General features: G+C 49.0%; 1 protein-coding gene across 1 annotated transcript in view; it reads left to right on the top strand.

Annotated features, from left to right (window-relative positions):
* Positions 1–13,078, top strand: part of LOXHD1 (lipoxygenase homology domains 1) — a 198,479-nt gene that overhangs the window by 101,148 nt on the left and 84,253 nt on the right. The window contains exons 18-21 of the mRNA XM_018039819.1: positions 2,789–2,949; positions 5,284–5,752; positions 6,213–6,367; positions 8,830–8,963. Coding sequence (XP_017895308.1) covers positions 2,789–2,949; positions 5,284–5,752; positions 6,213–6,367; positions 8,830–8,963 — 919 coding nt within the window. The remainder of the gene's footprint in view (positions 1–2,788; positions 2,950–5,283; positions 5,753–6,212; positions 6,368–8,829; positions 8,964–13,078) is intronic.

Below are 13,078 nucleotides of genomic sequence, written 5' to 3'. Positions count from 1 at the left end.
TCAAAGGCTTTGGTGTGGTCAATGAAGCAGAAGTAGATGTTTTTTTTGGAATTCTCTGTTTTTTTTGATGATGCAGCAGATGTTGGCAATTTGATCTCTTGTTCCTCTGCCTTTTCTAAATCCAGCTTGAACATCTGGAAGTTCTCAGTTCATGTACTATTGAAGCCTTGCCTGGAGAATTTTGAACATTGCTTGGCTAGCGTGTGAAATGAGTGCAGCTGTAGTCTGAACATTCTGTGGCATTGCCCTTCTTTGGCATTGGAATGAAAACCGACTTTTTTCAGTCCTGTGGCCACTGCTGAGTTTTCCAAATTTGCTAGTCATAGACATTAATTATTTTCAGTCATAGACGGTAACTATTAACTTCCTATTATGGAATAGGAGGATTTAGCTTTTTTAACATATGCACATGTACATTTATACACACACACATATATCCCCTCCCTCCAACCTTCAATAATCAGTATTTGATTTTTACATTATTATAACCATGTAAATATTATTCACTGCTGAGATACATACTCATAGCAATTATGCTTCATTTTTTATACAACTTGTTTTTTTCTGGAATTAATAATAATCTCATTTATGCATTAGTAGAGTTTTCAATGTACCCATATATATTTCTATATACCCATCTGTATACCCACCTGTCTGTATTAGTCTGCTAGGGCTACTATAACAAACTACCACAGACTAAGTGGCGTAAGCAACAAGACTTTGTTTTCTCCCAGTTCTGGAGGCTGGAAATCTAAACTGAAGAGTCAGCAAGCTGGGTTTCTTCTGTGATCTATCTGCTGGGCTTGCAGAAAGCCACCGTCTCACTGTCCCTCACAAAGTCCTCCTGTGAGCACAGGATGTCTCTATCCCAGTCTCTCCTTAAAAGGACACCAGTCATATTGGATTAACTTAATCACCTCTATGAAGGCCCTGTCTCCAAATGCTGTCACATTCTGAGATATTAGCGGTTAAGGTTTCAACATATGAATTTTGGGAGGACACAGTTATTCCATAACACCATCTTATCTCCATCTCTCCAACAGAACTAAAGTTCTTTTCATATGTTCAAATCCAACAGGAACTCTACTTCCTTCTCTCCAACTCCCATCACAAGGGAAACTCTTGTCTTGTTCTCTGGGGTGCAATGAAGCTTTCCTTTTGAGACTTCTTTCTACCGTCTTTTGGACATTGCAGTCTGTCTCTTCTAGGTTAGATCTCCTGTTTTCTGAATTTCACGTTTTCCTCTTTTTTGGTTCATTGTCCACTGCAATGGAGAATTTGAATGTGGGCAAATGTCTCTAGTCTACTCTCACCATTGAGCCGTAATTTGGCTTGTTAGAGAATTCTGATCTAGAACTCAGTTTCTCTTAGAGTTTATAAGGAATTTTCCTACCATCTTCTGGCTCCCAGGGTTACGGCTGGGAAGTCTGATGCCTTTCTGCTACCCAAACCTTTGGATTTTTTTCTCTCTAAAACTTGCAGGATCCTATGTTTATCCCTGGCATTCTGATATTTCATGATGTCTTCAGTGTCTTTTGTGATTTTGGTTTCATCCAATCTTCTGGTCACTCAAGAGCTCCTTGAATTTGGAAGTGTTCCTTTAGCTCTGGGACCTTTTTTTGTATTTATTTCTTCCACGATTTCCAACTCTCTGTCTGCTGTTTTCTTTAGAACTGAAATTTGTTAAGCTTCCTCTGATTTTCTTATCTTTTGTATCTTCGTTTATTTTGGGGAATTTTCCTTTTTGTTCTTCAGTGCTGTGCTTGACTTTACCTTTTCTTTGGAATATTTTATTTCAGCTACCACATGTTCATTTCCAATAACTGGCTCTTGTTCTCTGCATGCTAATTTTTATCTCTCCTAATTTTGTTTAATCCTGGTTGCTATTGAAACCAGAGAGAGGGAAGAGAGACTGGGGTTCTTCCCATTAAGAATCCTGGCTTTTACTGGGTCTCCTTCCTGTCCATCAACTTGCCCAACCTCACCCCCAGCTAAAGCCATATTTCTAGTTCAACTTCTTCCGGCTCTCAGCCAGTCCTCTCGTTTCAGCCGCCAATTTCTCACATTGCTGTGGTAATGGGAGACCCCTTATCTTGTTGAAAATAAGTCTTAACTTGAAAAAATTATGATTTCACCCTACAGCATTGCTGAAAGGACAAGCCTTGTAATAGCCGCTTAGAAAAAAAAATATGGTCCCATAGTTCTTGGAGACATTTTGCTCTCCTATAAGAAGCGCCCTCTAATGGTGAATACTTATAACACATTTCCACCCTCTAACAACTTGACAGTATTTCTTCAACATAGAGACAAATTCTTTCTGTGTAGCTCTGTTGGTATCATCTGAAAGCTGCCTATATTTAAATGAAGAGTATCATTTCAACCATCCTCCTTTACTGAAAATAAGGGAAAAGGACAAACACGTAGCCTTTTGCTTCTTTCTGCCCCACAGTGTCTACCCAGGGGTAGGCACACAGCAGAGGGTGCCAGCTGGTGTACTGACCTCATTCCTGGTTCCAGAGAACACATGCAGCACAGAGGAGAACTGAGCTTTGGAGTCTGATTGCTTAGGTTTGCCATTCCACAACTGACTTTAGTCCTCGAAGCCTCAGTTTGTCAATCTGCAAAATGGCAACAATACTGCTTATGATACTGATGGGAGGATTGGATGAGATGATGCCTAAGAAGCAGCAGACACATGGCATGGGTTTGGGAAATGTTTTCTTTGTAACTATTGTTACTGTTGTTGCTATTACTAAATGTCCTGCTTCTCCTCCGTGTGCCCGCCCAGTGATCCACTACGAGGTTGAGGTTTGGACCGGGGATGTAGGCGGAGCAAGCACCACTGCCCGAGTATTCATGCAGATTTACGGTGAGAAAGGCAAGACAGAAGTGCTCTTCCTCTCCAGCCGCTCGAAGGTGTTTGAACGGGCGTCCAAGGACACATTCCAGGTGTGTGGGGGTAAAGCCATGGTGGCGGAGGGGAGCTAAGAGAGGGCTCAGCATACGTCTGAAAACAGAGGGATTGGTTCTCAGGCCTGGCTTCTTGTTAGCACCATCTGAGGAGCTTTAAGAAACTAGTGCCACCTAGTCTACACCTGGATCAATTAAATGAGAACCTCTATGGTTGGATATGTTTTCTGTGTGTGTGTGTATGTGTGTTCTCAAGTTATGTCCGACTCTTTGTGGCCCCATCGACTGTAGCCCACCAGGCCCTTCTATCCAGGAAACTTTCCAGGCAAGAAAACTGGGGTATGTTTCTAAAATCTCTACCAGTGATACTAACATGCTGCCAATTCTGAGAACAGCTGGAGGGTTGATTCTAATTTAGCAAAATATGGTGCGAGGGCCTTGGCCACCGCATTAGTTTCCAGCCTTGGCCTCTGATTCGACAGCTCACTTGGTCTAAGTGTAGGGCCATGCCTCCCAACCAGGATACTGGGAGGCTCGGTGTCTCATGACTCTGAGTGCCCCAGGCCACCTCAAGTCCCTTTGAGTAGCGGAGAAAAAAAGATGAGAACGTAAGCATGTTGTTGGCAGGAGAGAAGGACCCAGGACGGTGCCTTTTAAAGGGGCATGTGAATGTCTTCTATGGGACACAAGTGCATGCGTGCATGTGTGTTCGTGTGCAGATCTGTTCTGCAGTAATATCTTCATGCTGGCTGCTCTGCGTGTGTGCCATAAGCAGCCTGGCCCTCAGCAAAGAGTCCTAACCCAGTGCCCAGCAGAGAGGGTCCTGGCTTAGCTGGGCCAGAGTCACGGGTGTCTGGAACATCAGCGGTGGAGGAGGCCTCCTAGAATCCAGCCCTCTCCTGACACTGCTGAGAGTGCAAGGGCCTGATTGGCTCACCTCCCTGAGCCTCAGCTTCTTTATCAGCTCAAACCTAGGTTTACAATAACTACCTGGCCTGCTTCACAGCCCCTGGAAGGATTAAAATGGTCAATGTCAGGGAAAGTACTTAGGAAACTGTGACCAGTCACGGAGGTGTTAGGAGCAGAGTGTCTTCTGGATGTGAATGGACTGCGTGGCTGGGTGTGGTGGTGGCTCATTGATAGCTGGGCAGGTTGATGGGGAGCAGAGACGGCAAGTGAGCCCAACTGTGAAGGTGCTGTGACCTGGAAAATACTGGAGAGGAGGAGATGGGGGGAGAGAGATGGTAAGTGAGCCAGACTGCGAGGGTGCTGTGACCAGGAACCACTGGAATGTGCTGAAGAAGGAACTTACCGTATCCAGAGCCCATCCCTACAAAGCTGAGAAGAATGCACTCCTCTTTCAGGGGGTCCTGGGCTCCATTTTGGCTACTCATTTTCTCACAGAGGTGCTTCTGGCTACATTGTGGTTTCATGAACAGTGAGTCAGGAGACCTGAACTCTCCTTCAGGTCTGAGGTCCAGCTGGGAGGACACCAAACAGCTCATGGGACAGCCCTGGGCCTCAGTCTGTTCAGCACGGGAGCCGTTGCCTGAGCCGGGGCCAGACCTCCCCTGGATGTCAGGCTCAGATCAGAGTGGCAGATGGAAGGTCGAGAACCCAGTCCTCTGAAGCAGAGCTAAATCCCTGCCCTTTGAGCCAGCCGTGTGCTAAGCCCAGTGCAGGAGAGAGCTGAGTGCACAGACAGTAGTGCCCGCGGGCAGAGAGGGCATCCAGGCATCCAGGCTAGGCCGAGACCTTGCCAACCTCCGGGATCCCCAAGCGTTCAGGGAGGGGAAAGGCTGGTGTGGTGGTGGGGGGGGCTGGGGCCTCTTGGAGACTTCTGTCTTTGACAAACACCACATTTTTTTTTTTTTTTTTTTGCTTCTTGGAAAATTTCTATATGATTAATGCTAGGGGGAAAAATGCTCCGAAAGAGAGCACAGGAAGACACAACACTAAAGAAAAAAAAAAGATAATAAAGCTCCGGAACTGGAATGAATAGGTTTAGTTAAAGGCAGAGGAGGGAATAAAGGCATTCTGCACGAGGAAACAAAGATACAGAAATAAGAAAAATAGGAGTGAGTGTGACGTGCAGAGAGAGAGAGTGTGTGTGTGTGTGTGTGTGTGTAAAGTGGAGAACGAGAAAGAGAATGAAGGAGACCATACTGACCCACTGTGTTGGGGGTGCACTGTGTCGGTTTGGGTGGGGAGGGGGGTCCGGCAGGGAAACCAGGCTTGGATGGGGAGGGCGGGAGAGGAGGCGCGGGGGCAGCTTTGACTCAGAGGCCCCAGTCTCTGGCTCCGGCGGCTCCGCGGGGCCCCGGGTAGGATGCCGAGGACCCCCCCAAGCCACTGCCCCCGTGCTTCGTGCAGCTGGAGGCAGCGCACGTGGGCCAGGTCTTCAAGATCCGGCTGGGCCACACGGGCGAGGGCTTCAGCCCCAGCTGGTACGTGGACGCCGTGTGGCTGCGGCACCTGGCGGTGCGGGAGGAGGACCTCACACCCGAGGAGGAGGCGCGCAGGAAGAAGGAGAAGGACAGGCTGCGGCAGCTGCTCAGGAAGGAACGTCTGAAGGCCAAGCTGCAGCGGAAGAAGAAAAAGAAGGAGGAGGCGGGCAGCGAGGAGGAGGACGAGGAGGAGGAGTCCTCGTCCGAGGAGGAGTCCTCATCAGAGGAAGAGGAGGAGGAGACCGAGGAGGAAGAGGGGGAGGAGGACCTGGAGCCCGGGATGCGGGAGGTGATCCAGGAGTACAAGTTCGACGCCCACCGCTGGCTGGCCCGGGGCAAGGAGGACAACGAGCTGGTGGTGGAGCTGGTGCCCGCGGGCCAAGAGGGTCCTGAGCGTAAGCCTGAGGAGGGGTCACATAGCCCCCCAGGGTCGGGGTGGGGTACAGAGACGGAAGGATGCCCAGCTCTTCTTGCAGGTGGGGCCCCCCGTGACTCTCCTGACCTGGGCTGTGCTGAAATGCCACCGTGGACCACTCTTTGCTGGGGCTGGCGTTGCCCTTGCCCTGGGACTCTTGGGAGGAGCCCTAGTATAGCTCACGGTGACTCATCGTGGGGACATCAGTAGGAGGGTTGCTGAGGACCAGCGCCTTGCCAGAACTCGCAGCCTCCTGGGCTTCATGGTGAAGGGAAGTCTTGGGTAGGGAGGAGGAGCCGGTTCGCGTCCACCGTCAGTGTAGGTGTGGGTGTACCCCGAGGTCTTTCCAGCCCCCACCATCTGGCTGGATGCAACGGGCTGAGCCTCAGGTCCGCCCCGAGGCCCGGGCATCCTCAGCACTGCCTTTCTGTGTCCCTCAGCCAACACCTACGAGATACAGGTGATCACGGGGAATGTGCCCAAGGCTGGCACTGATGCCAACGTCTTCCTGACCATCTACGGGGAGGAATACGGGGACACGGGCGAGCGGCCCCTGAAGAAGTCAGACAAGTCCAACAAGTTTGAGCAGGGACAGGTAGGGTGTGGGCTCCCCGGGGGGGGAGGGGGGCAGGTGAGTCCCAGATGGAGGGAGCCCTCTGGTGATTGCCAAGGCAGGCCCAGCCTGCACAGCAACTGCTATGTGCAGTATTGTGCCCTGTTCAGTCCAGCCGGATAGAATGGAAGCACCTTGTCCATAAGCACCAGGGCTTTGTGGCGGGGACATAAAGAAAGGCCCAGGTGGGGTCCAGGAAGTGCCCAGGAACTAACTGGAGGCGGCATGGGTACCAGACCCTCAGGTGCTGAGTCGGGGGACAGGGGTTCAGGGGGGAAGTGCTGACCAGAAGCTTTGGGGGAAACTTGGAGGGAAGGAGGCATGTGAGCTGGGCTACGGTGGAGGAGTATGGTGTTGGCCTCAAGATGACAGCAAGAGGTGTTCCCTGAAGATGGGACCACACGAGGAGGTGTGGGGTGGAAGTGCGGAAGGCCAGTTGGAGGACGTTGGACGGTGGGTCTTCTCACTCTGCTGTGGTTACTGCCAAGCCATAGTGGGTGCTGCCTCTGAGAAGCTTGACGTGACCAACTGAAGGGATGGGGGCGTGAGAGCCTTGAGTGACAGTTGGGAAATTTGATCTATATCCTGAGGCAGTGACGCCACGATGGCATTCGAGCATTTAGAGAAATGCAGGCCCCTCTCCTTCCAGGTACAGTAGGAAAAGCACAGAAGAATGCAGCTCTCATTCTCGTCCCTTGAGATTTTACAGGGTCCTCTGGCTAGAAGACTGTCTCTCATGTCACCTTTCCCATTTCTGCCAGCATCCCAAAGCCAGGTTTCCTCGTCAACAGAGAGGAGAACCAGAAATGTACAAATCCATTAAAAATACTTCTGGGCTCATTGCTTGATCTATTTTGGATGTCCCCTGCTTTTTTCTTCAACACCACCTTCCCATGACTTGAGGATCAGGATTTATTTCTGTGTTTCCTTTAAAACTTGCAGCCACTATGATGACTAGAATTGGAAGAAAATTGCTGCAGAGGATGTAATTGGCACAACTGATGAAATCTGAACATAGACTATATGTTGAATAATATTGTGTTGGCTTTGTTTCCTGAATTTGGTAATTGTCCTGTCATTATATGGGCTTCCTTGGTGGCTCAGCGGTAAAGAATCCACCTACAATGCAGGAGCTGCAGGAGACGCAGGTTCAGTACCTGGACTGGGAAGACCCCCTGACAGAGAGCATGGCCACCCACTCCAGTATTCTTGCCTAGAGAATCCCATGGACCGAGGAGCCTGGCAGGCTACAGTCCATAGGATCGCAGAGTCGGACACGGCTTGTTACTGAGCACGCAAGCACTGAGATTATATGAGAATGTTATTCTTAGAAAATCCGTGCTGATGAAGTCAAAAGTAGAGGATCATGATATCTGCCAAGTACTTTCAAATAATTCAGGCAAAAAAATAGAGAAAGGGCAAGAGAGATTGAGAGAGAAAGCAAGATCTAAGGGTATACAAAATTTCATTGCACTGTTTCTGCAAATTTTCTGTAAATTTGTAATGCTTTCCAATAAGTAGTTTAAAAGTTATAGTTAAGAAGATCTCATTCACGTATCGGGTTCACCCTCTGGTCCTGGCGTCATCTGTTTCCTCCAGCGCATATATGTGCACTGGTATCATATACGAACACTGGTATCGTATAGGGCTTCCCTAGTGGTCTCTCTTCCCACTTGAATGGTGAGCGATCTAGGTCTTACACTGTACATTCTGTCAATCACTTCGGATTTGCACTTTGACTCATAGTAGGTACTTAATCGGAACTTGTGGTTGAAGGAGTTTATGCACATATGTACACACACAGCATGTAGTATCTGCACATATGCAAGCAACAGGCCCTACACGCACACACACACACACACACACACACACACACATGCACACCCTGCAACACAAATGTGGGCATTCAGTCAACCCATTTTCCCTACCCCTCTCTCACAGTCACTTCTGTCACCCTCCTACCTCCCTCCACCTTCCAGGACACGGTGAAAGTGAGACGACCCCCGGGCAGGGGCAGGTGAAAAGACAGTAGTGCAGCAGGTGAAGGGAATGAAGAGGTGGAGGCTTCCAGCTATAAAATAAAGAAGTCTCAGGGGTGTAATGTACACACAGGGAATATAGTCAATAATGTAATGATTCTGTATGGTGATGGATGATAACTGGTCTTTAAGTGGTCATCATTTCATAATGTGTAAAAATATTGGACCACTATGTTGTACACCTGAAACTAATTTAATGTTGTATATTAATGATAATTCAATGAACAAAAGTCGGTAGTGCAGACCAAACCCCAGATGGCTGGCTACATTTTCCATGTCCCCTCCTTCTGGATGCTTTGGATCTAACCATTGGCCTCAGGCTGCCCCAGGTCCTGGGAGGGTGAAGCTGACGGTGAGGTGGGGAGGGCTGCCCTCCTCCATGAGCGCTACTCTGATCTTTCCCAGACAGATACCTTCACCATCTATGCCATTGATCTGGGGCCCCTGACCAAGATTCGGATTCGCCATGACAACTCAGGCAACAGACCGGGCTGGTTCCTGGACAGAATAGACATCACTGACATGAACAATGAGATCACGTGAGTGGGACTGGAGGGGAGGGAGGGCAGGTCATGCCTGCCACTAAGATATGGAAAGAAGGGTAGGGGTGGGGTGGCTGTGATGGATGAGGAGAGAGGGTGGCTAGGATGTGGGTTTGGCCCATGGAGCTGGCTGGGTGGGCAATGCCTCCCTTGCTTCCCTCTCCTTGGGCTGCCCCTCAGCTGCTTGCCCTGTCAGGCGGGCAGTCTAGTGAAACATCTGATCCAGTTCTTTAAGTCCATCACTTCAGAAAGTCAGGACTTCTATTCCAGCCCTGGCCCAATCTCCATGCCTAGACTTACTATTCACAAGTCTCTCCATGTATAAAGTGACTTCCAGGACATGACTTTAATGTTCTAGACTGGGAGTAAGGAAACTTATTCTGTAAAGTGAAAGTGAAGTCGCTCAGTCGTGTCCGACTCTTTGCGACACGTGGACTGTAGCCCACCAGGCTCCTCCGTCCCCGGGATTCTCCAGGCAAGAATACTGGAGTGGGTTGCCATTTCCTTCTCCAATTCTGTAAAGGCCAGATAGTAAATATTTTAGGCCATTTGGTCTCTGTTTCAGTTGTTCAGCATTGCCTTTGCTGCAGAAGAGTAGCCATAGACAATACCTAAGTGAATGGATTTTATTTAAGCTGGTTGATTTTTTTTAATTTTTTTAAGTTACAGTAGTCAGGAACTGGACTTCCCTGCTGGCTCAGCAGTAAAGAATTTGCCTGCCAATGCAGGAGATATGAGTTCGATCCCTTGGTTGGGAAGATCCCCTAGAGGAGGAAATGGCAACCCTCTCCAGTATTCTTGCCTGAGAAATCCCATGGACAGAGGAGACTGGTGGTCTACAGTCCATAGAGTTACAAAGAGTTCGACATAACTTAACAACTCAACAGCAATAACGGCAAAGTAAATGGATGTGTCTGTGGTCCACGAAAACTTCATTCATGGGCACTGCAACTTGAATTCCATGTAATTTTCACATGTCACAAAAACTATTTTTGTTTATATTGTTTTCAACCATTTAAAGATGTGAAACCTTTGCTTGGGTACATAAGTGTGGTGGGCCAGATTTGGCTCACAGGCCATAGCTTCCTGGGCCCTGCTCCAGACTCACAGCTACCCCCAGGAGGTAGGGTGGGAAGGGGGTCTTTTTCTCCTGACAGGTGAAGGAACCACACCCCAGGGAGGGGAGGCTGTAGCCCCAGTGTCAGTTTGTGCCAGAGCCAGGACCAGAACTCCAGACCATCAGAGATGAATCCTGTGTGTTCCCACCATTAGGCCACATTGCCTTTTGAACGAGGGGAGTCAGGGGCAATAGACATGAAAGAACACCTGGCGCTGTTGGGGGCAGGGGCACAGCGGTGGGCAGAGAGGGAAGCGGGCAAGATCTCGAGAGGTTTGTGGAGCTGCTGAGGGCCTGCCAGTGCCCAGAATGTTGAGGGCACTTAAGAAATAAATGTTTGGATTAAACAACATCTTGGCCTGGTATCTCCTGAAACATCCCCTGCTCTGTGCAAGGTAGGGGTTGATGGAGGTCACCCCATCTTCCACCTCAACCCTGCCCCACCAGCCCAAGAGATTACTCCAGATGTGGACACTAAGGGACAGCTCACATACAGCCCAGTGTCATGGATTTCTATGAGGTCACATGAAGTCCCCATGATGGCAGAGAAGGGCTGTGGGACAAGCCCACGCTGGGAACCAGGGTCCTCACCTAGGGTGGGTGCTCTGCGAGAAACTCACCAGGTCACCCTGGACAAGCTACTACACCATCTTTATCAAAACTTTTTATTTTATATTGCAGTATAGTTGATTAACAATCATGTATTGGTTACAGGTGTACAGCAAAGTGATTCAGTTATATCCATACAACTATCCATTCTTTTTCAAATTCTTTTCCCATTCAGGTTAGTAGACTGAGTTTCCTGTGCTATATAATAGCTCCTTATTGGTTATCTATTTTAAATATAATAGTGTGTACATGTCAATCCCAAACTCCATCTTCATGAGCTTTCATTTGCTCTTCTGATAAATGGGTTTAAAGATAATAGCCCAACTTACATCTCAAGATGGCCTCAAAATCTAAAGAAAGCATTTAATCTTGACAAAGACAAAGTGCTCCAAAAAAATGTAAGGACAGGGACAAACTGGGAACATCCCGTGCAGCCTGGTTAGGGTCAGTGAACTCTGTTCAGTTGATTTGGCATCTCTGGGCCAGCCCAACATACTTGAAAATTATTGCAGCTCTATAATCTGTTTTAATTTCTGTCCATACTTGTCTTCTTTCATTATTAAGAATATTAGCTGTTCTTACCGTTTCAACTTAAGACATTGGGTGACTTTTTAAAAAACCCTGTTGGAATTTTGATCATTTTGCTGTTAAATGTATGTGCAGAGAATTGCGCATTTAGACCATGAAGTGCTCCCCCAGGCACACATTTCTGTCTCTCCAGGTGCTCCCTGAGTATCTCAGTCAGGCCATTTTCTACACATTTTCTACACTTGCTTCACACAGGCTACAGGTTCCTGTTACATTTGCTCAAGTGTCTTCTATCTTTATCACTCTTGTGATGGACCCTTCTCATCACTCCCCTCTCCTTGTCCCCGCCCTTACTTTTTCCTTCCTCCACTCCTTCCTTGTTCGTGTTGCATGGTTTCTTTACTTTGCTTTGTTGGTATTGAAGCAGCAGTAAGGGCTCTGTGCTCAGCTGGCTCCAGCCATGGGCAAGCAGAGAGCGGCTCTGAGCAAAGCCTGCCCCTGGGAGAGAGATGTAAAACCGTGGCCATTCGTTGGAAGCAGAATGAGAGCAGTGAGTCTTCTCTCTCTGGGAGAGGAACTGTCTTCTCAAGAGTGCCACGACCTTCCATGACCTTTGTTAGCTCAGGAATAAGACCTCTGCGGCCAGAAGAGTGAAGGCACGCTGAGCTGTTCTGGACACGGTCACTGGTCTCCTTGCAGACTGGGTGCCCGTATCTCCTCTCTGCCGCTCCCCACCTCTCCATCCATTGCCCCTTCTGTCAAAAAAGCTGTCAGACGCCCCTCCCCATCTTCAGCACCTTCTGGTCAAAGCCTCCTGGCTGGCCCCTCCGCCTCACCCAGGCCCTGCCTGTGTCTGCAGCTGTCCAGACCCCCAGGCCATGTGCCTTCTCTGCTCACGCCGCGCAGAGGCTCCTGGGTCTGTCACAGTATGAGCGAGAGCACATCCAGTGGCCGGTCCCACCCCTTTGGCTCACTCCTTGCTGTTCCTTGAAGCCAGCAGACGTGGTCCCCCCTCAGGGCCTTTGCGTGTGCTGTCCCCTCCCTGCCCCGATGGCTCGCTCATCCTTTGTCTAGGTGGGTCTCTGCTTAGGTCCCACCGGCTCAGCAAGGCCCCACTCCCAGCCCTGGACCTTTCATTCCTCCTCCTCTGTTTACTTTCCCCACATCACTGACTTACAATACACTGCTCCATTTAGTCATTCTTCCTCTCTGATATAGAATATGAGGTCCCCTGAATGGAGAAATAACTTCATCTGTTTTGTTCGCTGCTGTGTCTGCCCCTCACCACCCAGTCCCTAGAAGAGTGCCCGGCATGTAATAGGCACACTATCGATACTTATTAAGTCAACTAATAGATAAAATTACGCTTGATGTGTTCATTCATTCATTCAACAAACACGAGCCATGCTAAGTGCTGCCAGCTAAGCAACTGGCTCAGACACCACCTCTGAAGAGCAGAAACCTATGATGGGAGGTAGTTCAGGTTTAATTCCTTTCTCTTCCACTCTTTGCCTGTGTGGCCTGGGCAGTCACCTCTTGAGTCTCAGTTCTTCCATTCATACAATGGGCATAAAGAAACTCTTTCACAAAATCATTGCAAGGACTAAGTGAGGTACTGTGTGTCAGGGGGCCCAACATCCAGTAAAAGGCAGTATCCGTTCTTTCTCTGAGCAGGAAGGTTCCAGTGAGTCAACATCTAAAAGTGGCCAGACAGCTAGGAAATGGGGCAGGAGAATGTGCAGGGTGGTTGAGGAGCTGACAGCCAGGGAGGCAGGGACAGCACAGGGACTGCAGGGCGAGCAGGTGCTGGTCTCCGCGTGGTAACCTAGAACATTGAGGGGACGGGGGAGGAGGGTGT

The sequence above is a fragment of the Capra hircus genome, chromosome 24 (genome assembly GCF_001704415.2).
Source record: "Capra hircus breed San Clemente chromosome 24, ASM170441v1, whole genome shotgun sequence".
Lineage (NCBI taxonomy): Eukaryota > Metazoa > Chordata > Mammalia > Artiodactyla > Bovidae > Capra > Capra hircus.
This window is presented reverse-complemented; position numbering and strand designations above follow the sequence as displayed.